A 21,016-nucleotide genomic window follows, 5' to 3' on the forward strand; every position below is an offset into this window, starting at 1 on the left:
AGTGTGTCGGGGGGGGGGGGATCGTTCTCCTGTGCGTGTTTGAACTCGGTACAAGGGGGATGAAGGAAACATCCAGGAGAGGGACAGGAGAACAATTGGCCGTAGACCAACGGGCGAGGTAGAGGGCAGGGAGGACACAATGGGAGGATTGTCTGCAGCTCCGGGCTTTTATTTACTGGTGCAGGAAGAGGGAGAGAGCCCACGGTACGCCGTGGGAGCGTGGATGTGCCATTAAAGCCTTGTGTTGTGTGAAACATCTGGATAAAGAGTGTGCCTGTGTGCCTGTGTGTTTCTCAGTGCAATATGGGCATTCATTTACAGCACACATAGAACTTGAAATGTATTTGGATGTGTGTGTGTGTGTGTTTACGTGTGTCTGTGTGTCTGTGTGTGTGTGCCAATGTCTCTTCAGATCCTCCAGATCATCCTGGTACACTGAGGGCTACGACAGCGACCGTGTCGTCCAGAAGTGTGTCACACGCCTCCAGCACCCAGCAACAGCAGCATCAGCAGCAGCCTCAGTCGTTCAGCCAGCCCCCTCAGACCCTGCCCAAGCCTCTCCCTCCTCCACAACCCTCCCAGCCCCTCACACCACCCCAGCCCAGGCCTCAGCCTCAGACCCAGCCTCCGTCCCAGACCCAGCCAAAACCCCATTCCCAACCATTCACCCAGTCTTATCCTCAAACTCAACCAAAATCCCAAACCTTCGTCCAGCCTCTGCCCAAGCCTTACTCCCATACTGCCCCCCAAAGCCAGCCCAAACCTTCAAACCACCCTCCAGCTCCCCCACAGACCCTGCCCAAGCCCCAGTCCTTTCCCCAGTCCCTGGTTAAGTCCCAGTCCTTGCCCCTGGAGCACAGTGAAGACTTTGCCAGACCAAGATTCCACACTGATTTGCTGTCGCCTACTGACTCTGGGGACGAATTGTCAGATAGCATGTCGGCCAAACAGATGTCTATCAAAGAGAGGTCAGTCTGCAGAAGGTGCATGCTTAGAACTATCGAAAATAGCTGTAAGGTGTGGTATGTGATAAGAGATGACAGTCTTAGACCCTTCCAAAATTCAACAGCATTTTCATCTGAAACAAATTCATCTCACAATACAGTCTTTCTAAGGCATAAATAACAGTTGCATGAGATGTTTTCATGTCGATTTGTTGAGTTTGATTGGCTTCTTCTGTAAGTGGTTATACTGATGTTTTATCATGGCTTATGAGGAATCATGTGTGCGTTGTATAAGGCCTGGTGACTGAGACTCCTTTCGCGTGTCCTTGTGGAATATAGGTCTTGTTTCACCCACTTACCTTTATTTAGGTGAAGGGGAGTTATTTTCGGACATGGTGCATTTTCCCTCAGCCCTACGATGAGGTGGAAGGGAGAGCAGCTGTCTCCAGAAATCCTGAGAGATTTTGGAGGTTTAAAGGATGTTGCTCTCATTTCGGCTGTTAGCTTTAATGCCAGACATGTTTTTTCCCCATCATGCTTGAATTTACATGAATCCAGCCTCTTTACATGTAGTCGTCTGTGTCTCTAGAAGCTGAAGGAACTATATTTACTATTGGTCTTACTAGTATGTTCTGTGAAAACGGGTCATGTACACTAAGTGCCTTCTCTCAGATAGGATGTACAGTACTATTAGAATAGTCAGATCAGTTGTACCTGACTGTTTATACGACTTTCATTATAGTTAATAATAGTTAATAATACTTGACTTGGTCTTGCACGTTGTTCTATTCGTCCGTTAAAAGTCTGCACTATTACCCTCATAGAATTTGTACTACGTTATGTGACTTGTGTTTAGAACTAAGAATGTGTGTGTCCGTTGATCAGACTGGCTTTGCTGAAGAAGAGTGGTGAGGAGGACTGGAGGAACAGGATCAATAAGAAGCAGGAGGTGGTCCAGGAGGCAGGGGCGGAGCAGCACACCCAGGTCTGGGAAGTGGAGCAGTCCTACAAGAAGAAGGTGAGCCTCGCCCTCACCGTGCGCCTCAAGGACTGCAAGCTGGATGCCTTGACATGCTGGCAATGTTCCAAAAACAGGGACTGTGCTGCTCTGTATTTTGAGCACCGTCCAACTTCAAACCCCTCTTCCTCAACCCTTGATTAGTGCTGTTGAGCTCCAATGCCTAACAGTAGGGTGGCATGCTTCAACTGAACATGACTTGTGACATCACCACCAATTACCCAACCAAGAACAGCACGTATGACAAGGGGTCTCTAACAAATCATGATGGACCAAACCAACCTAGATATATATTATATATACTTAAGATTAATAGATAGTCACATATTATAATAAAAATACATAAGAATGTATCATTTGATACATATTTTGTAACTTTTCTTTAACAAATTCTATTCTATCTATTCCATTAATTCTATAAAAACTGAAATAACACACTGACTAAAGTGTCCAGAAAGTCATCTTGTGATCTCTGGCCTTGTTGGGGTTTGGTATTCAGCCCTCTTGCTGAGTGCTCTTTCAGTCCCCCCCCCCACAGATCCATGCAAACATAGGCTGCAGCATATGGGCCAGTCTCCCAAAGGCATTAGCAGTCTGGGGTCTTTGGAGAAATCTACTTTAGGCTGTTATAAATGCAAAATGTACACTCAGCAGATTAGGTTTCACCCCAAAAGATAATGGCTCATGGAGAGCTCAATTTACAAAATCGTAGCAGTATTGTTTGATGTACAATGTCCAGGGAATTTTTGTCAGAGCAGTCTGTTCTGTAAGAAATATTTTAGCATTGCATCAGCTCTTAGTACAAAATCAGAAAAGACTCTTGGGAAGATTTGTTTTTGTCTATTTCAAATTGATCATGTTATCATTTCACCATACTATACTTTCTTTGCACTCGATTGACACAAAAATCTGGGTCATATCAGCCTACATATAGAGCAGCTGTAATGTCAGTCACATGATAAAATGGTGCATGTAGCCTACACCGTTCTGTAAATGTAGTTTGTCTTGGTGGTAGTGGCCACTGACGGTGTGGTGCCCCTCTTCCCTCTGTTTGGACCTGTATAGGAGGAAGCGGTGGTCATTCACGAGTACACTGCTGTGTCTGACCAACTGTGGGTAAGCCCTGACGATATGTTCCCACAGCAACAGTCGTCCTAATGGCTTTGAATGAGATATGTTGTACGTTGTCCCATAAGCTTTGTGTGGGGCTTTCTGCCTCGACCAGACTACTGGTCACTTCTTCGTACTGGTGGTGCACTGTACTGATGTTTGGTGGCTGGTGGATGCTTTGGCAGTGCTTTGCTTGTTTTCTGAGCTTTCTCACCCTTTGGCTGGTTAGGAAGTCAACATGTACACAATTGTATGGGATGCATTTTCTGCCACTACTTGCCTTTGTGTACTAAACCTGTCCTTTTAGCGGTTTTGAAATGATAAGGATGTAATAAATATGTTATGGAATCTAAAACATAAGATAATGGTAGCTAAGCCATAAGCCACAATATCTACAGGAAGTGCTCTTATTTGTAAGTATACATTCCAACATTGGGATACAGGATTGACCTGAATTAGAGAGTAGTCCACAACCACAGTGCATGTACTCTTTACACTAGCATTAGCATCATCCATTAGCTCTTGCTTTACCATTAGTGCAAGTATCAGACAGAACTAAAAGCTTGACTGCATGTCTTTGCATTTTGTGTGAATAAACTATGGGAGACTTTGTTTCTCTGTTTTCCCTTGTGAACTGGAAGAATGTCGCTTTTATTTTGCTGTGTACTTAAACTTCAAAATGAACCATTTCTGTCAGATAAGGGAACAAAATATGATGTTGTAATGTACTGCAGCCCATGCGAAATGGGATTTGTATCAAGCTGGATACAAAACTCAATTGGTTGCATCAAACAGCCCCAGTCCATCGTCTGCGTTGATCTGGTTTGAGATTGTATTGCTGCCCCCCTCCCGCGACCCCCCGCCCCCCCTTCCTCATTCCCCTCTCGTCCTCGACTTGCATGCTCATCCCGTCTTCCTCTCCACCTCCCATCCTTCCACTTATCCAGTCACTCTGTTCTCAGGAGCCTGTCTTCTCCTCCACCTATGCTCCTCCTATCTCCCTTGGTCATAAGTGTCAGTATATTGACCCTCATAGTCAGGTAAGGATGTAAACCTGCGTGCGGGAATGTGCTTTCTGTATAATCTGGTTTGATGCCCTCAAACCCCCTTGGTGCCCACCCACTGGTTGTACTGGCGATGTCCAGTTTCTTCCTGGTTTTGAACAGTTGTCTAATTGCAATGTGTGTGCAACTGATTCTGTCGGTTGGTGTTCTCAAGTAGAATATGTGAGTTGGCCACATGCAGTGCTCCGTTTCTGCTCGACGTATTCTTCCTCGGTGTGTCTGTGTGTGTGGTGTGTTGGTATAAAAAGCAGTCTGGGAATTACTGCTGTGTTACAGTAACATTACTGACAGTGCAGTACTGTGCCCATGTTCAACATACAATACCACAGATTGGATGGACACCTTTTACAACAAAATGACATTTTTCGCAAAAACAACTTTCTTTTTTGTGGGTGTTTTTCCTCTGTGTGTTTGTGTGTGGGTGTGTATGCCCAGAGGATGGGAGGGGAGATTGAGGCCCAGATGTCCATCGAGGAGAGGAAGCAGATGATCTCCACCAGAGAGGAGGCCTGGATGTCCAAAGGCAAAGGAGTGGCCAACGATTCCAATCAGTACACTGTGGCAGCGCGCATGGTCAAGAAAGGTCAAGACCCGGATCATTCCGGGACTGTTATGGTCCTCTCACATGATCTGCTTTTCATACAGTGGCAGAAGAAACAGTTTGTGTCATGACCTTGTGTGTGTGTGTGTGTGTGTGCGACCTCAGGGCTGGCTGCCTCCTCCTCAGTTATCAGTCCTATCCTGTCTCCTGTCACCACCAAGCTCAGGAGCAGTGTACCTGCCATCAACAAACCCCAGGATGGTGAGATTCACATGTTACTCCAGTGAACAGAAACAAATCCCATGTACTGTATGTTATCTGTGGGAAAAAATCTAATGCTTACAGATACTGTCCAGTCGTTGATTATTGCAACCATGGTCTAAGCAGCTATGTTCAGTGCAGTTTGTTGGCGAGTAACAAAGGGCTGATAATAAAACTGCCTTTTTACAATGTCTTGTTGTTGTTATTGATTGTGATTTTCTAACTAGAAATTGAAGCCAAACCAGAGATGGAGTCTGATAAAAAGCTGGATAAGTTGGAGAGCTTCTTAGGACGTCTGAACAGCAAAGGTTGGTGTTAAAAAGTTTTTTCCACGTCATAGGCGATTCTTCACACTTCATAATCCTGCATTCCTATGGATATTACCTTACCTTACCTTATATTATATTATTCCATCTTATCCTCATTTGATAAATGATGGTAAAAGAATATTGTAATACAACAAATAAAAACACTGTTGTACATACTTTTACATACAGTATATCTGAAATAGTGCCCCTTTCTGACTCAGTGACCGTTTTATATCAAATAAATGCTGCAATTCTTACATTTACATTTATGCATTTAGCAGACGCTTTTATCCAAAGCGACTTCCAAGAGAGAGCTTTACAGAAGAGCATAGGTCACTTGCATAGATTCTTGTCTTGTTTCAGTGGCAGGTCTTCAGGAGACAACTCTGACGGTGACAGAGAAGGCGGTGAAAGAGGTCATGAAGCTGGACGATGAAATCTTCTCCAAGTTCTACCGTCACGTGGCAGACTTCCCCCGTATGCCCAGCAGGATGGACATGGACCAGGACTTTGATGTCATCTTTGGCACTCAGGCACCCAAGTAAGCAGAAGACTTACAGTAAACCTGTTTGATCTCTTAGGGGGGAATAACCATTACCCAACTCCCCGAAGATACGTTTGCTGTGAATAAACAATTTCCCAAATTAGTATTTGGTTATGGAACGACAGCTAACTTATGCCTTCTCCAGATGACATAATGCCCTAAATATTTTCCTTCTTTACAAACATTCACTCTCCACTTTACAGCATTTGCTCATTGACAAACCTCTTCAATCTTTACACCCTTTACCCCCCCCCCCCTTCCCCCCTCCCAGGTTAACCTCGGCCATGGTGCAGCACAGGCGTGCAGTGCGTCCGTCCAGGAACGTCCAGTCCTCTAAGAACCCTGTGAAGATGCTGGCGGCCCGGCAGGACATCCGCCACGAGTACACGGAGCAGAGGCTCAACGTGGGCCTGCTGGAGAGCAAGAGGATGAAGGCAGAGAAGAGTGAGCCAACCACCTGGTCCCACATGCAGGAGATGCCTCCCTAGCCCTGCAAGCCCTACCTTAACACTGTCATACCATACACTACATCATGGACATAATACATACAAAGGCTTGCACACAAGTATCAAGCATGGCAAAGTGACTTGCCAATGCAGTTTACCAACCGATGTGTACAGTGTAGAACTAGCGCTGCGTGGTGACGAGGTCATGACTGCTTGCTTGATGTTGGTTCCGTGTGCCCCTCCTGTGTCTCAGTGAGTAAGACGTCCGAGTTCTCAGACGCGGCCCTCGCAGGTCTGGCCAGTCAGGAGAACTTCAGCAACGTGAGTCTGCGTAGTGTCAACATCTCAGAGCAGATGTCCAACAACAGCGCTGTGCCCTACAAGAACCTCATGCTGATGCAGGTCAAAGGTTAGTCCCACTGCATGGCTCCAATGTATAACCCTAACACATACTAACCTGTACTATAACATACCACACTGTACCAAACTATTAGACTATACTGCATTAAAAAGGTATCAGGGTGTAAGAGAATTTGCAGTCCCAGTACACTATACCCTATCACAATGTATTATGATATATTTTACAAAATACCATGCTTTATAATGACACACTAAACTTTTCAGTTTCATACCATGCCACATTAAACCGTATCAAACTGTAATGGACTATATATAGCCCGTGAAAATAGCTTTGATAAGTCAGGGACTAGGCGAAGGATGGACGTTTAAATAACAAGCAGATGTCCCAACAGAGTTGTATGAAAGTATTACGTCACAAGTCATTTGTGAGATTAGAACAGGTTGTGTTTTTAAAAGAAGGCATGCATCTTTGTGGTAGATTTGCTTTATAATTTCAATTGCAAATGTCAGTCATTGACTAGGCTTTGCTGAGGAAGAGATGGATTATCCATCTGATACTGTAGCAGTCTGGTTTGTGTGTGTGTGTTTGTGTTGAATGAAGGTCTTGTCTCTTTCCGACTGTCATTCAGTATCTCTGCGAGAGAGCATGAAAGATTAAGGACAGCCACGTGGTAAAGATGGATACGGAAGTTGATTACCAGTCCGAAAAAGAGGAATGTGGTTAATAAGTCCAGTTTACCGAGCTTAATCATGTTTACTTGGCAAAATGTGATTTAACATGTATAATCATGTTGGCCATGCGTAGGGGGGGGGGGGGGGGGGGGGGGGGGGGGGCACTGTGAACCTGAGAACTCAATCTCTATCCTTCAAGGCACTCAGAGAACCGGGAATACACATGCAGTATATACACACACATCTACACATGCAGTATATACACACACACGTACAGTACACTTCAACATAGCGATTTACATTCTAGATGCAAACAGGAACACACGCACATTTCCACTGACATAGGATCATAAGGATCAACATTATAGTAAAAAAAACAGCAACATTTCACATTTAGTTCATTTAATCATCCCTCCATTGTGAAACGCTAGTATTTTTTCAGGACTGCATTTAGCGTTAGAGTACATGTGAGTTGAAAGCTGCAGTTCTCTGAGCCATCACATCAACAGGTATTCTATTGCTGAACTTATTGCCAAACCTCACTGGTGTGACCTTATTTGCTGTTCTCTTGTGAACGAATTGAGCCCATGTCTAATCAAAAACTGCTTCCACCAGGTCGCCGACACGTCCAGACCAGACTAGTGGAGCCAAGAGTCTCGTCCCTGAACAGCGGAGACTGTTTCCTCCTGGTCACTCCCCAGAACTGCTTTGTCTGGATGGGAGAGTTCTCCAACGTCATCGAGAGAGCCAAAGTGAGTGACCTCTGCTGGCACAGTATGTTCATTCAGTACTTCCTGGATTAAGTCCCCTGTGTTTTAATCTCCCCGATTGACGATATTTGCTGGAATTTGGGTTTACGAGATCAAGGGGATCAAGCTGGAAGAGTTGATATTAACATTTGGGGGGAGAAGATTTCCAAGTGAGGACTTTGGGTCATTTATGTGACGATAGCTTCTGAAACGAACTGAAAACGAAAGAACATTAAGACAGACAAACACATGAACATCTAAGAACTAGTATGCAAACATAGCACTTACACCAAGACCCACATGCTCACAAACTGCTTTGTTTGTTGTCATAGATAGAGAGTGGTATCTCTTCATGACGCAAACACACACTTGCCTGCAGTCCTCTTTGGAGAGTAGCTTGTCTTGACATAGAAAAATAGGTTATCTTCAATTTCACACAATACGCATTTATATAAAAAATATATAACTCATAAATACTGGTACTTTAACAAGACTCAAGACAAGATTCAACACCAGATTTATGTGTGTGTGTGTTTGTGTGTCCCAGGCCTCAGAGCTGGCAGCATTTATCCAGACTAAGAGGGACCTGGGCTGCAGAGCAAGCCAGATCCAGACCATCGAGGAGGGGGTCAACCCCCAGGGTCCTGCTGCCCAGGAGTTCTGGAAGATTCTAGGGGGACAGGCCACCTACCAGTGTAAGAGACTTGGGAATTTATATCCAAAGTTGTCATTAAGTGTGCTTTAGACCGTAAGTCTTTGCATACTTACTGTGTGTTTATGTTTGCATGCAGTGTCTGTGCACGTGTCACGTGTCTGTGTTCACATGTGCGTGTGCTTGTTTGTGTGCGTACCCCTACAGCGGCGGGCCCTCCAGAGGAGGATGAACAGTTTGAGAGCGCCATTGTGGAGACCAACTGTATCTTCCGCCTGCTGGATGACAAGCTCGTCCCCGACGACGACGAGTGGGGGAAGGTCCCTCGCTGCACTCTGCTGGAGCCAAAAGAGGTCGGTTGTTTTCATGAATGGGGTTACCCCATACAGTTAGACTTACTATCTCATTCGTTTCTGAATATGTACATGCATATGTAAAAACAAGTTGGACAATTTCTAGCTACCTGAATTGAACATGAATATAATATTGGATAAAAGCGCCATTCTTTTTTCAGTACTTACCTACAGTTAGGTACTCATGGAGATGTCCGAATGTTCAATATTCACATGGAAGACCGCTATGTATGATTTGAAAACGCTTCTGGTGAATGTATCATTGGTCTGCAACTGACGCTTGAGCTGGCTCAGTTGGTCCGAAACTCAGGACAGGAACAAACGTTGTGCCGCCCTGCAGGTGCTGGTGTTTGACTTTGGCAGCGAGGTGTACGTGTGGCACGGCAAGGAGGTGACGCTGGCACAGAGGAAGGTGGCCTTCCAGCTGGCCAAGCACCTGTGGAACGGAACCTTCGACTACACCTGCTGCGACATCAACCCCCTGGACCCGGGAGGGTGCAATACACTCATTCCTAGGCAAGCTAGCACACAGACACACATACATATGGGCTACAAGCTAGCACACAGACACACATACATATGGGCTACAAGCTAGCACACAGACACACATACATATGGGCTACAAGCTAGCACACAAACACACAAATGCAGACACACAATGTACAGTATCAATGTACAGTATACAGTACCAAGGCTATTGCATACCATATGAAATAGTCTAGCCAAACACACTATATGCCACAATATTTTATGTGGAATAAACGTATTTTAAGTAGGCCCATGCACAAGCTCACTTTGCACTCTCATTTGAAAATATGGGAGGATCATCTTAACAGTACATTTCAATAACGCCTACAGTATGCAGTGTTTATTGAAGGACTTTTTCCTTTCAGATTCATTAAATTTTGTTCTTTCAATGTTTGTTTTGTTCTTTCAATGCCCAAACTTTGTATGAATGTGTGTTTTTGTGTTTAGGAAGGGTCAGGGCCGTCCTGACTGGGCAATATTCGGCAGGCTAACTGAGCACAATGAGACAACCCTGTTCAAAGAGAAGTTTCTAGACTGGACAGACACTCAGAAGCCAACACCAAAGAATGGCAACGAACAAGTCAGTGAACAGAAAGTATGTCTTCCTCTCTCTACAAACGCATAGTTGACATCCTTTGTCTCTTACTGCGAACTCCTCAGTATGTTTCCATGCGTGATGATCCCCCTCCTCCCTCCCTCAGGAGCCTGGCGGGCGTGAGTGCCGGCCGTACGACGCCACCCTCATGCTACCCGTGCTGCAGACGGCCGTCAGCACCGTGCTGGATGGCGTCAACGTGGGGCGGGGCCACGGGCAGGTGGAGGGCGGCGAGGACAGCCTCAGAACGCTGGAGGTCAGCACGGTCTCCGTGGACGTGTGGCACATCCTGGAGTTTGACTACAGCCGCCTGCCACGCCAGAGCATCGGCCAGTTCCACGAGGGCGACGCCTACGTGGTCAAGTGGAAGTACATGGTGAGCGCCGCAGGTCAGTATGGATCCGCTCAGCACATGCCTTCACCACATACAGTCCACAAACGTAAATAAATGCAGCACAACTTCCATGGTGCAGTTGGCTGCCGTGGAAGCAGTTTCTTACCCTGGTCTACGTCCCATTTTCTCCACGTCCACTCGAGCGCTATAAATAAACATCTGGATCGAAAACAACGGCAGTTTCTTGAATATGTGCGCGGGCATGTGTGTCTGACACAGTTGGAAGGAGGCAGAACCCTGAGGCGAGAACCGCAGGTCCCGGTAAAGAGAAGTGCTCCTACTTCTTCTGGCAAGGCAGGAACTCCACGGTCAGCGAGAAAGGAACGTCTGCGCTGATGACCGTGGAGCTGGATGAGGAAAGAGGCTCACAGGTATACATACACAGCTACAGGTCCTGCTGTCAAATGATTCAGTTTTATCGCTACAGCTCCTTCATTTCTCATCTCATTAATGAAACAATTCCATTTTTTTGAAGCAGTAAAAACTGGACACAAATCTATATTCTGTTCTAAAATAATTTTACCACAGCTATAAACTATAAACACAGTTACAGTGCCCTCCAAAAGTATTGGAACAGTGAGGCGAATTCCTTTATTTTTGCTGTAGACTGAAAACATTTGGGCTTGACATCAAATAATGAACGTGAGACCAGAGATCAACGTTTCAGCTTTTATTTCCAGGTATTTACATCAGGATCTGATGCACAACTAAGAAAATATCACATTTTGTTTGAATCCACCCATTTGTCATGTGAGCAAAAGTATTGGAACAGATATACTTAAAACATATTTAAGTGAATAAGACTTAATATTTAGTTGCAAATCCTTTGCTTTCAATAACTGCAGCAAGTCTGTGACCCATTGACGTCACCAAACTTTTGCATTCTTCCTTTTTGATGCTTTCCCAGGCTTTCACTGCAGCCTCTTTCAGTTGTTGTTGGTTTTGTGGGGTTCCTCCCTTCAGTCTCCTCTTAAGCAGGTAAAATGCATGCTCTATAGGGTTTAAGTCTGGAGATTGACTTGGCCAGTCTAATACCTTCCATTTCTTGCCCCTGATGAACTCCTTTGTTGTTTTGGCAGTGTGTTTTGGGTCGTTATCTTGCTGCATGATGAAGGCTCTGCCAATCAGTTTGGTTGCATCTTTCCTTAAATTGGCAGACAAAATGTTTCTGTAGACTTCCGAGTTCATTTTGCTGCTGCCATCATGTGTTACATCCTCAATGAAGATTAATGAGCCCGTCCTAGAAGAAGCCATGCAAGCCCAAGCCATGACATTACCTCCACCGTGTTTCACAGATGAGCTTGTGTGTTTGGGATCATGAGCAGTTCCTTTCTTTCTCCAAACTTTAGCCTTTCCATCACTTTGGTAAAAGTTAATCTTTGTCTCATCAGTCCATAAAACTTTGTCCCAGAATTTTTGAGGTTCATCTCTGTACTTTTTGGCAAATTCCAGCCTGGCCTTCCTATTCTTCTTGCTAATGAGTGGTTTGCAGCTTCTGGTGTAGCCCTTGTACTTTTGTTCATGAAGTCTTCTGCGAACAGTAGATAGTGATACCTTCACTCCTGCCATCTGGAGGTTGTTGCTGATCTCACTAACAGTTGTTTTAGGGTCTTTCTTTACAGCTCTCACAATGTTTCTGTCATCAACTGCTGATGTTTTCCTTGGTCTACCTGTTCGACGTCTGTTACTTAGTACACCAGTAGTTTTCTTCTTCTTCAGGACATTCCAAATGGTTATACTGGCTATGGCCAATGTTTCTGCAATGGCTCTGATTGATTTTCCATCTTCTCTAAGACTCACAATTGCTTGTTTTTCACCCAAAGACAGCGCTCCGGTTTTCATGTTGTTTTCACCTCTGAATACAGTCTGCATAGACAAAACCTATCTTACCCAATCTGAACCTGAGTGTAGACATTCAGTGGTATTTATTGATTGAATAATGTATGTAATAGGACACACCTGGGCAACAAAACACACCTGTCAGTCATATGTTCCAATACTTTTGCTCACGTGACAAATGGGTGGGTTCGAACAAAAAGGTGATATTTTCTAATTTGTGCATCAGATCCTGATGTAAATACCTGGAAATAAAAGCTGAAACGTTGATCTCTGGTTTCACATTCATCGTTTGATGTCAAGCCCAAATGTTTTCAGTCTACAGCAAAAATAAAGGAATTGGCCTCACTGTTCCAATACTTTTGGAGGGCACTGTATACTAATTGATCAATGCTAACAAGTATACACTCAGTTATAGTTTGTATACTGTGCCTGATGAATACAGACCATTCCTAGTCTCTGAACACTGAAACACTGTTAGAACTATGCACTTCCTTGATGTCCTGCTCTACCCAGCATGCATCATTTTGATGTCCCTTTGGAGAAGCGTCTGCCACGTAAACAAATGTAAAACGCAGATCCATTTACCTCAGCTCGAGTGCAACCCTGTTTGTGGTAACAGGTGCAGGTCCAGCAAGGGAAGGAGCCCCCGTGTTTCCTGCAGAGTTTCAACGGGGGGATGATCATCCATTGTGGGAAGAGAGAGGAGGAAGAGGAGAATGCCCAGAGTAAGTAACACTCTAGACACAGCTGTCTCACCAACCCAGGTGCACGTCACAGGGGTTGGATACCGTCCATCTGCTCAGTAGCACATCTGAGAAACGGTCCAGGATGATATCCCGTAAACTAGACGACCTACCAACAGGGGGGATCCAGCTCCAAAGTGTGTCGACCACCTGTTTTCATGTCGATTGTTCCTCGTGTGCGTTTTAGGTGAGTGGCGCCTGTACTGCGTCCGCGGGGAGGTCCCCGTCGAGGGCCACCTGCTGGAGGTGGCGTGTCACTGCAGCAGCCTGCGTTCTCGGACCTCCATGATCCTCCTGAACGTCACCAAGGCCATCCTGTACCTGTGGCACGGCTGCAAGTCTCAGCCGCACACGCACGCCGTGGGACGCACTGCTGCACAGAGGATCAAGGAACAGTGAGTTCATCTTCCTCTCCTCTCTCCTGCATGTTCCGCGACCACACTGTCCCAAATCAAGTCACACCACACCGTTTGTTTGGGGGGGGGGGGGGGTGGATGCAGTCTTTGTTAAGCTGCGAAGCATCCTTTACATAGCTTCGGGCATGATTTTTATTTTATTTTTTACATTAGAGAATGCCACCACCTAAAAGGAGGGGGTCTGATTTATGTATGTCCTTCCCAAGATGTCCGCTGGAGGCGGGGCTCCACAGCAGCAGCAAGGTGACCATCCACGAGTGTGAAGAGGGGGCGGAGCCTGTGGGCTTCTGGGAAGCGCTCGGGAGGAAGGACAGGAAGGCGTACGACTGCATGCTGCAAGGTACTGTACACCGGCCCACTCAGAGGCAGCGCATTGACACAGGGTCATCGACCAGATCCTTCACGTAGGCAACATTGGAGTTTTGAGTGGAAACAGATGATCTGCTGTAACGAGGCTCGAAACGAGCTATCAACGCACCTGTGGATATGCAGCTGCAGGTCCATGTCGTTTCATCTCCTCAATCGAAATGAAGGGGGACACAGTCACGCAGGGGCCTTCGAAAATGTCCCGTTTTCCAAGGTGGCGTCTTTTGTTTTGTTTTTTCAGATCCGGGCAAGTTCAACTTCACCCCCCGGCTGTTCCAGCTGAGCAGCACCTCAGGGGAGTTTGTAGCGACAGAGTTCTTCCATCTGTACCGAGCGCCCGACCTGGTCAGCTCTCTGCCCTTCCTCCAGGAGGACCTCTACAACACCCCGCAGCCTGGTGAGGAACTACTGGACACACGCTTCACGCAGATCCAACACCATCGTCCTTTATCGCTCATCGACTGGCTCCAAAGCCTCACCTAGAAACCTTGACGTTTCAAAAGGGAAACGGACGGGGGAATCTTCCTTATGTGACATCACTTCCTCTTTCCTGTGCTAGCTCTGTTCTTGGTGGACAACTTCCACGAGGTGTACCTGTGGCAAGGCTGGTGGCCTCAGGACAGTGAGAGCCCCGGCTCGGCGCGTATCCGCTGGGACGCAGACAGGAAGTGTGCAATGGAGACCGTGTTACAGTACTGCAGAGGTAAGGCACTGCGTGTTGAGGTCACAGTCTGCTTTGATTGGTTAGCAAGTTGCTTTTGTGGACTGTTTGGATGCAGAAAGCATTGATGAGTGCTTGTTTTTCTGCTCCACAGAGAAGAATGAGAAGAAGCCTCAGAAGTCTTATCTGATTCATGCTGGTCTGGAACCCCTCACCTTCACCAACATGTTCCCCAGCTGGGAGCACAGGGAGGACATTGCTGAGATCACCGAGAGGGTGAGCCGTGTACACACACACACACTGTCTAACAAACACGCACAAACACTTCATGGCTCCCTTTAGAAACGGAACCACACAAGTACACACTCAATGCTCAGACACACACTCATTGAACCAAACAGTCATCATACATAAAAAGGGATACACACAGTATCCCTGGTCCTTAGTTTTTATGAATGATTACATTCATGTATTTTGTGCACTGGAAGTCACTTTTGTGTGTGTGTGTGTGCAGGAGGCAGAGGTGTGTAACCAGATCATCCTGGTGGAGGATGTGCTCGCCAGGCTGTGCCAGAACACCTATGACCTGTCAGTGCTGCTGGCACGCCCACTCCCCGAGGGCGTCGACCCCCTCCGACTGGAGATCTACCTATCAGACCAGGATTTTGAGGTGAGGCCACGCCCCTCGAGGAGCCGGTACACTGCCGTCCTTTCTTTGTTAAATGTCCAAGATCTTGCAGAGCCATCATTACTTTCATGTACTTGTAAATGTTACCTGGGTTATGAATCTCCAATCTAACTCGTCATTTTAACATTTCAGACTGGTTTATAGGGAAACTAAGGTAAGGTAAGTCATACTATATGAGGCTTTGACTTTTCTTCTGGTCAGGATTGGTCAACTCCTGGTCTTGTTTATGGTGAATGAACACTGTCTCTGGTCTTACCTCCTCTCCAGCACACGTCCTCTTCACCCATCCCCTCCTTAATTTTCTCTCTGGATTGCCTTGCTTGTTTGCCCACTTCTTCTCCACCAATCCTCTCTGTACACCTTGGCAGAACATCCAATCACCCTCTCTCTCGTTCTTTGCAGCATTGTATCCAGTAGATCATCTCAGCTTTTGTATACTGTGGTTAAGGGTTTCACCCACTGAACTGAATATAACAGGAGCATTTGAATGAAGCGTACCCAATGTTCCCATGGAATGCCACACTGCCTGTCTTAATGAACAAAATAGTCATTATGGGGTCGATTACGTAACTAAAAAAGATTTTAAGGATTATTAAAAACTCCTATTCCTCTCGACCTTCTTGCAGAAAGCGCTGGAAATGAAGAGAGAGGAATACGAAGGACTGCCAGGGTGGAAGCAAGGGAACTTAAAGAAAGCCAAAGGACTGTTTTAGGAAACGTTGATGATGGTTTGTGGATTGGACTTTTAAGATGGAAGGGACCCCAGCCCCCCAATCGTTCCTTGTTGTGTGGTTTATTAAACCCACCAGCTCAGGGACTGACTCTGAGTGGGATGAGGGGGGCGACTGGGGCCATAGTCTGCTAAGGTGAACAAGCTTCAGAATCGCGCTTTACCTTTCAGCAGTGTTATAACGTAGGGAAATTGGCTGTGCGTGACATTGTATACAAGTTGCTTTGATCAGGTGCACACCTGAATCTCATTTGCGCAGATTTCCTACAGTCGTTTAACTGTGTGTGTTCTGTAACAGTCTACTACAAGCATTTATGTCATTGGTCACAGTGTGGAATTGTGAGCAGAAAAAAAACCTGTCGATAATTCGGTGGTGCGATTATGCTGTGTGTGTTTGTAAAGTATGAATTTCTATTTATGTTAAAAAAAAACTTGTAGGATGACTTGTTCATTGTGTTCATGAAAGTGTTGTGTATCATGTTTTTAAATGTGTTTTCCTTGTGTCTATGGTGTCTCAAAGGGGTCATAAAGTATGTACCTTTTCTTTCACTGGCCTTCAGTGATGGTACTAGTTAGTACGACACACCCCCACCCCAAGCGATGACTGTGGATGTATTTTAAAGGCATGGTTGGTAAGAAAGACAGATACTTGATGAATCTGAATGTATAGTGCCTTGCTTCTATGTACAGTTTATATACATAAAATCTAGTCTGCATTTCAAAGACATTCTTTGTGATAAAAGAAATAGTTAATAAACCATGAAAACAAAACTATAAACATATTAGTTGTGTTGAATTATGACATGAAATCCTGTATTTATTGATGAATTCCTCTATGAAACAATATAAACCACATTAGATATCAAGGATCAGATGTGTGTTTACCACAATTACCAGGTTGGTAAGTATCTGCAGCCTAAACTGCCTTTCCAGAGTCCACCAGGTGGCGCTGTGAGAGCACACACGTCCACTGGTCAGTGATGTATTGACGCCTGAGCCATTTTTGTCCATAAAAGAACATAAGACTTCCATGTCATCCCTTCATCGGGGATTGTATCCAGTCACCAAAATGGCTTAATGTTATAACAGGTGTCTCATTTCTGTGTATTGCACTGTCCATTAGATGAGGGTTCATTTTCACATGTATGTACATTTTCACATTCATATTTAATTGAGCAGATGCTTTTATTCAAAGCAAATACAAACACAAATAGTATATTTTGACAGGTCCTCATTCACATGTTTGACGTTTGACTTTGAATGTCTAGTATGAGGCTGTACAGTGAAATACATTCAAAATGCACACAACCATCTAGACTTGACATTTTACAAATCAAACAAGTACTGTGCAAAATTTATTTACAATGAAGCATACAGTATATGGCCAAATCCAGCAACCATTCATGTTTTAACAGCCCGTTCTAGTCTGCTAAGCAACACCCCTGAATGTAACTCAGTCAGGAGTGATGCACCTGGGTTCTTTATCATCTCTGGTATAAATTCATCTGATAAACTGCTGTAACCAGATAGCTACTCATTGTATCTTGATTAGTCATTTATCTGGATTTACATCATATCCATTTGACAGAAATAGATACCTGACAAGACAGCTTCTAAATTGTGATCTCAACTTAGATTGACACAAATCGATCCGTCCCCAAAGGCACACGCAGTCAAATGACCCATGTCCAGAGCCATACGTATACCGTCCCTTTGCCCCAGCATGCAACAGTGCCTCATTGGACTATATCTGGGAAGATGGAAGGGTGTCAACACCGTCACACAGATGTTACGACCCCCTCAGAGTCCCTGTCCTGGCTGAGAGTGCCTCGGGCAGCCAGAGGAGGGCAGCAGAGGGTCAAGGGGGGGAGACAGAGAAAAGCCCACAGCTGTGGGGGTCCTAGCTGGGTAATGGGTTGCAAAGGCCCTACAGACCCCATGATAGCTAGGGGAAGCCAGAGTGTTCTGGGAACCAATGCGGTCTCTGCCCTGGCAGCCTCCTCCATGTCTGCTGCCTTGTCGTAGTTCTGGACATCCCAGTGGAGGTTGAGCGCTCGCCAGCGCATGAGGACATTGTGCACCGCTGCGCCCTCGTGGACAATCAGACCTGTACATCCACAAACACAACACGGATTGTTCTTAGATTCGATTTTGGTATTGGATCTATAAAAACGTGGAATCAGTTCAAGCTGATACGTCGAGTTCCTCTATACATTTCCCGAGTTGTAACGCAAAAAAAGCTCTACTCAGATCAGAACATGCCACTAGACATATTATCTTTACTCTCTCATGTCCGCAGAGAGAATAGCAAACCCTAACCCCCCCCAAAATAAATGACCTTTTATGATTCCCACATGATGCATATTCCACCTTTGCAGAGGCTATGCTATTCCACCAATGCTCCCCCCACTTAACACCCATACATTGCCCCCAAACAATGTGAGAATGACCTGCTCGCATTTCCCAAGTGGTGGGTGCAGAGCCGGCCTCCCGTGTCTAAATGAAAAGGTCCAGAGCTAATCCTCACCTATACAGACGAGATCCATGAAGGCGTACATGGCGTAGCAGATCTGGAAGAGGATGTCCCTGCGCTGCCACGCAGCCTGAAGGCTGAGGGCTGACCACAGCAGCCAGGAGATACTGGCCACAAGGAAAAGAGAGCCCAGGAACACAGCAACGATCTGGACCTTCTCCACCAGTGTGATAGTAATGGCCTGCCACTGTAGGAGACATGAGGTCTGAATGACATCAGGCAGCAGCACCTCAACCATAAGTTGTGTGTTTTGACATGAATACGTTGAGATAATCAACCAGTTTATAGATTTCAACGTAATTAGACCAATATTCATATGTTTGGAGAGCAGCAGTGCATAGTCAACTAAATCAGCAGTCAAAAACAGAATATCTAGTGCATTCATGATACCATTGACCACAGCTCCCTTTATGATGACACACACACACACATCTACATATCCTGCCCCCAGCTGCACCCATTTCTATGACACTTAACACTTCCTTTGATCTTAAATGGATCCTAAAACAGGATCATGCACAGTAGACATGCTAAGCGCAGCTATTTTTCAAAGTATCTCAATTAAGTGAATATTGAAAATAACCCAGTGTGGAACCCCTGGCCTTCAGCCTACCTGCCCTGGTCTCTTCATATGGATGGCGATGACGTCAAAGCGGTAAGAACACAGCTCACAGGTCCAACAGCCTCTCTCGCTGATCCACTTGAACAGGCACTGCTGGTGAGTGTAGCGGACCGAGCCGTCACAGCGGCAGGGGTTCAAAAGGTCCCCCTGAAAGCAAACATGTCAAAGGTCAGGAGGACAAAGGCTCAAAGATGTAGGCAGTAAGTGGGTAGGCCTGTATCACATACACGGTAGAAAACAACATGATTGAAGGCTGAGTAAATATCTATAAAAACGGAATTGAACAATTTATCTCCATCTCTCAAGTTTGGGAAGCTCACTGAATAGATCAATTCACGCGAGGGGTATGGGGATAACTGATACGATTCATTGGGTGATTTTCCAAATACAATTGCTTTGTTTCGGGTGTTGTACAGAAATCAGTGACTTATCGAAAACTATGTCCAGGGGTCCCGGTTCTAATGGCTTGCTAATGTTAGGGTTAAGGTTAGCTTAGGGCTCCAACATTTGCTGAACAGTATGGTAAACCAGTATTTCTGCAGTGGATACTGGATAGACTCCTTCAAAATGTTTGGCTGAGCTATCCTTTAGCTGTCACAACTATATGGTAATCGACAGACTGCACAAGACAGAAAGGGTGAAATATTCGAGATTTATAGCATGTATTTAGTTTTTTGTTGTTGCAAATATTACAATCAGCAAATCTAGCTAGGCTATTAGACCTACTTGTTGAGCTAGCTGTCTCCCCCCTCCCCCCCCCCCCCCCCCCCCCCCAACACACACACGCACAATTTTTATTAAGTCAATTATATGTAATGTTACCTCAGTTATTAAAAAGATGCCCCACCCACATTTGAAAACAAACCTAGGCCCCTACCTACTGCACTATAGTACCTAAGGGGATCAAATGACCAAGTAGTTGTAAGTAGCCTAACTGTGATGTTCTGTTGGCCAATATGGCCCAAGAGAAAAGCCTTTATTTATAGTCGTTTAGAGTCATTTAAGAATGACATATGGTAGGCTATTTGTGTTGCATTGGACAACATTTTTTAAGTAGCTCACAACATTTGCTATATCAGCACCACCTGGCCTGTAGGCAGTGGGGCACTATTGCTACAGATTTAAGATATTGTTAAGTGACAAACTGAATATTATTGCTATTTATTGGTGTTTATGTTTAGATACAACAGAGTGGGGAGGTTTGAAACACCATAGATATATCTATCTATATGAAACACCACCTTCACCTCTTTATCACCTGCATGTTGAATAATCCTTTACCGCAAACAAGCAAGCAAGCTGAATGACTAGTCAACTTTTCATGGCAATTAAGTCATTGGCTTTCATACAGAATGCTGTTTTAAACTACAAGTAAAGCAGTAGTATGCAGAAGTACGCACATTTTTACTTAGTTTTTCATTGGTCTTCCAACGTCTGTAGCCGCTGTCCGTGGTGCTGACCAACAAACTTGCGCGCATCAAATTACACAGTAGAGGCTATTGCATCTAACTAGTTAGACAAGTAGGAAACTTAACCTACCTGATCTGCACCCTGGAAGCATATTCGGCAACTTGCAGCTAGGATGCTACACTCACTGCTGCAGTTTGAGTCCATCGTTTGTTTTCTCTCTTCCCAGCTCCTTTTTTCATCAGACGTGCCCTCTTCGCCATTCTTGGCCACATTGTTTTGGCTCTGCGTCCCTCCGATAACAATATTTTGAGACTTGTGACTGGCATGTCCTATATTCTCATGGATCTTCTCCGCGGACTGACTGTGTCCTTCGGTATCAGCGCCTCCCCGTGGTTCACACCCTGTCTGTTGGCAAACTGGACCCGCCTCTCCATCTTCTACGGTCATAATAACATAAAGTCAAAATAAA

At 45.3% G+C, this 21,016-nt stretch overlaps 2 protein-coding genes across 11 annotated transcripts in view; one reads left to right on the forward strand and one right to left on the reverse strand.

The window, feature by feature from the left end:
• Positions 1-16,748, forward strand: part of LOC124472619 (supervillin-like) — a 38,028-nt gene extending 21,280 nt beyond the window's left edge. For 7 of the 10 annotated variants that reach the window (XM_047027573.1, XM_047027565.1, XM_047027564.1 and 4 more), the window contains 25 exons: positions 413-968; positions 1,830-1,962; positions 3,028-3,078; positions 4,035-4,112; positions 4,572-4,719; positions 4,843-4,938; positions 5,166-5,246; positions 5,610-5,787; positions 6,062-6,234; positions 6,490-6,645; positions 7,884-8,020; positions 8,565-8,712; positions 8,877-9,022; positions 9,363-9,538; positions 9,998-10,145; positions 10,252-10,534; positions 10,759-10,910; positions 12,998-13,103; positions 13,309-13,516; positions 13,744-13,877; positions 14,145-14,300; positions 14,463-14,606; positions 14,719-14,840; positions 15,079-15,234; positions 15,879-16,748. In XM_047027573.1, coding sequence (XP_046883529.1) covers positions 413-968; positions 1,830-1,962; positions 3,028-3,078; positions 4,035-4,112; positions 4,572-4,719; positions 4,843-4,938; positions 5,166-5,246; positions 5,610-5,787; positions 6,062-6,234; positions 6,490-6,645; positions 7,884-8,020; positions 8,565-8,712; positions 8,877-9,022; positions 9,363-9,538; positions 9,998-10,145; positions 10,252-10,534; positions 10,759-10,910; positions 12,998-13,103; positions 13,309-13,516; positions 13,744-13,877; positions 14,145-14,300; positions 14,463-14,606; positions 14,719-14,840; positions 15,079-15,234; positions 15,879-15,965 — 3,953 coding nt within the window. In that variant the 3' untranslated portion in view covers positions 15,966-16,748. Of the gene's footprint in view, positions 1-412; positions 969-1,829; positions 1,963-3,027; positions 3,079-4,034; positions 4,113-4,571; positions 4,720-4,842; positions 4,939-5,165; positions 5,247-5,609; positions 5,788-6,061; positions 6,235-6,489; positions 6,646-7,883; positions 8,021-8,564; positions 8,713-8,876; positions 9,023-9,362; positions 9,539-9,997; positions 10,146-10,251; positions 10,535-10,758; positions 10,911-12,997; positions 13,104-13,308; positions 13,517-13,743; positions 13,878-14,144; positions 14,301-14,462; positions 14,607-14,718; positions 14,841-15,078; positions 15,235-15,384; positions 15,412-15,878 lie in introns of all 10 variants that reach the window. The other 3 variants (XM_047027567.1, XM_047027568.1, XM_047027572.1) reach the window with 3 other exon arrangements.
• Positions 16,749-17,371: 623 nt separating this feature from the next.
• On the reverse strand, positions 17,372-20,994 carry LOC124472311 (E3 ubiquitin-protein ligase MARCHF11-like). Its single transcript, XM_047027084.1, has 4 exons — positions 20,677-20,994; positions 19,129-19,284; positions 18,510-18,702; positions 17,372-18,089 (listed from the first exon to the last, which is right to left on the reverse strand). The coding sequence occupies exons 1-4, from the start codon at positions 20,992-20,994 to the stop codon at positions 17,761-17,763; spliced, it is 996 nt and encodes a 331-aa protein (XP_046883040.1). The 3' UTR covers positions 17,372-17,760.
• Positions 20,995-21,016: the final 22 nt, after the last annotated feature.

The sequence above is a fragment of the Hypomesus transpacificus genome, chromosome 10, assembly GCF_021917145.1.
Source record: "Hypomesus transpacificus isolate Combined female chromosome 10, fHypTra1, whole genome shotgun sequence".
Classification (NCBI taxonomy): domain Eukaryota; kingdom Metazoa; phylum Chordata; class Actinopteri; order Osmeriformes; family Osmeridae; genus Hypomesus; species Hypomesus transpacificus.

Coding starts and splice junctions, on each gene's coding strand:
- LOC124472311 (XM_047027084.1), bottom strand. CDS start 20,994: ATGACCGTAGAAGATGGAGAGGCGGGTCCAGTTTGCCAACAGACAGGG. Junction 19,285..20,676: donor GCTTCCAGGGTGCAGATCAG/GTAGGTTAAGTT, acceptor GTTTGCTTTCAG/GGGGACCTTTTGAACCCCTG. Junction 18,090..18,509: donor CATGGATCTCGTCTGTATAG/GTGAGGATTAGC, acceptor GTGGATGTACAG/GTCTGATTGTCCACGAGGGC.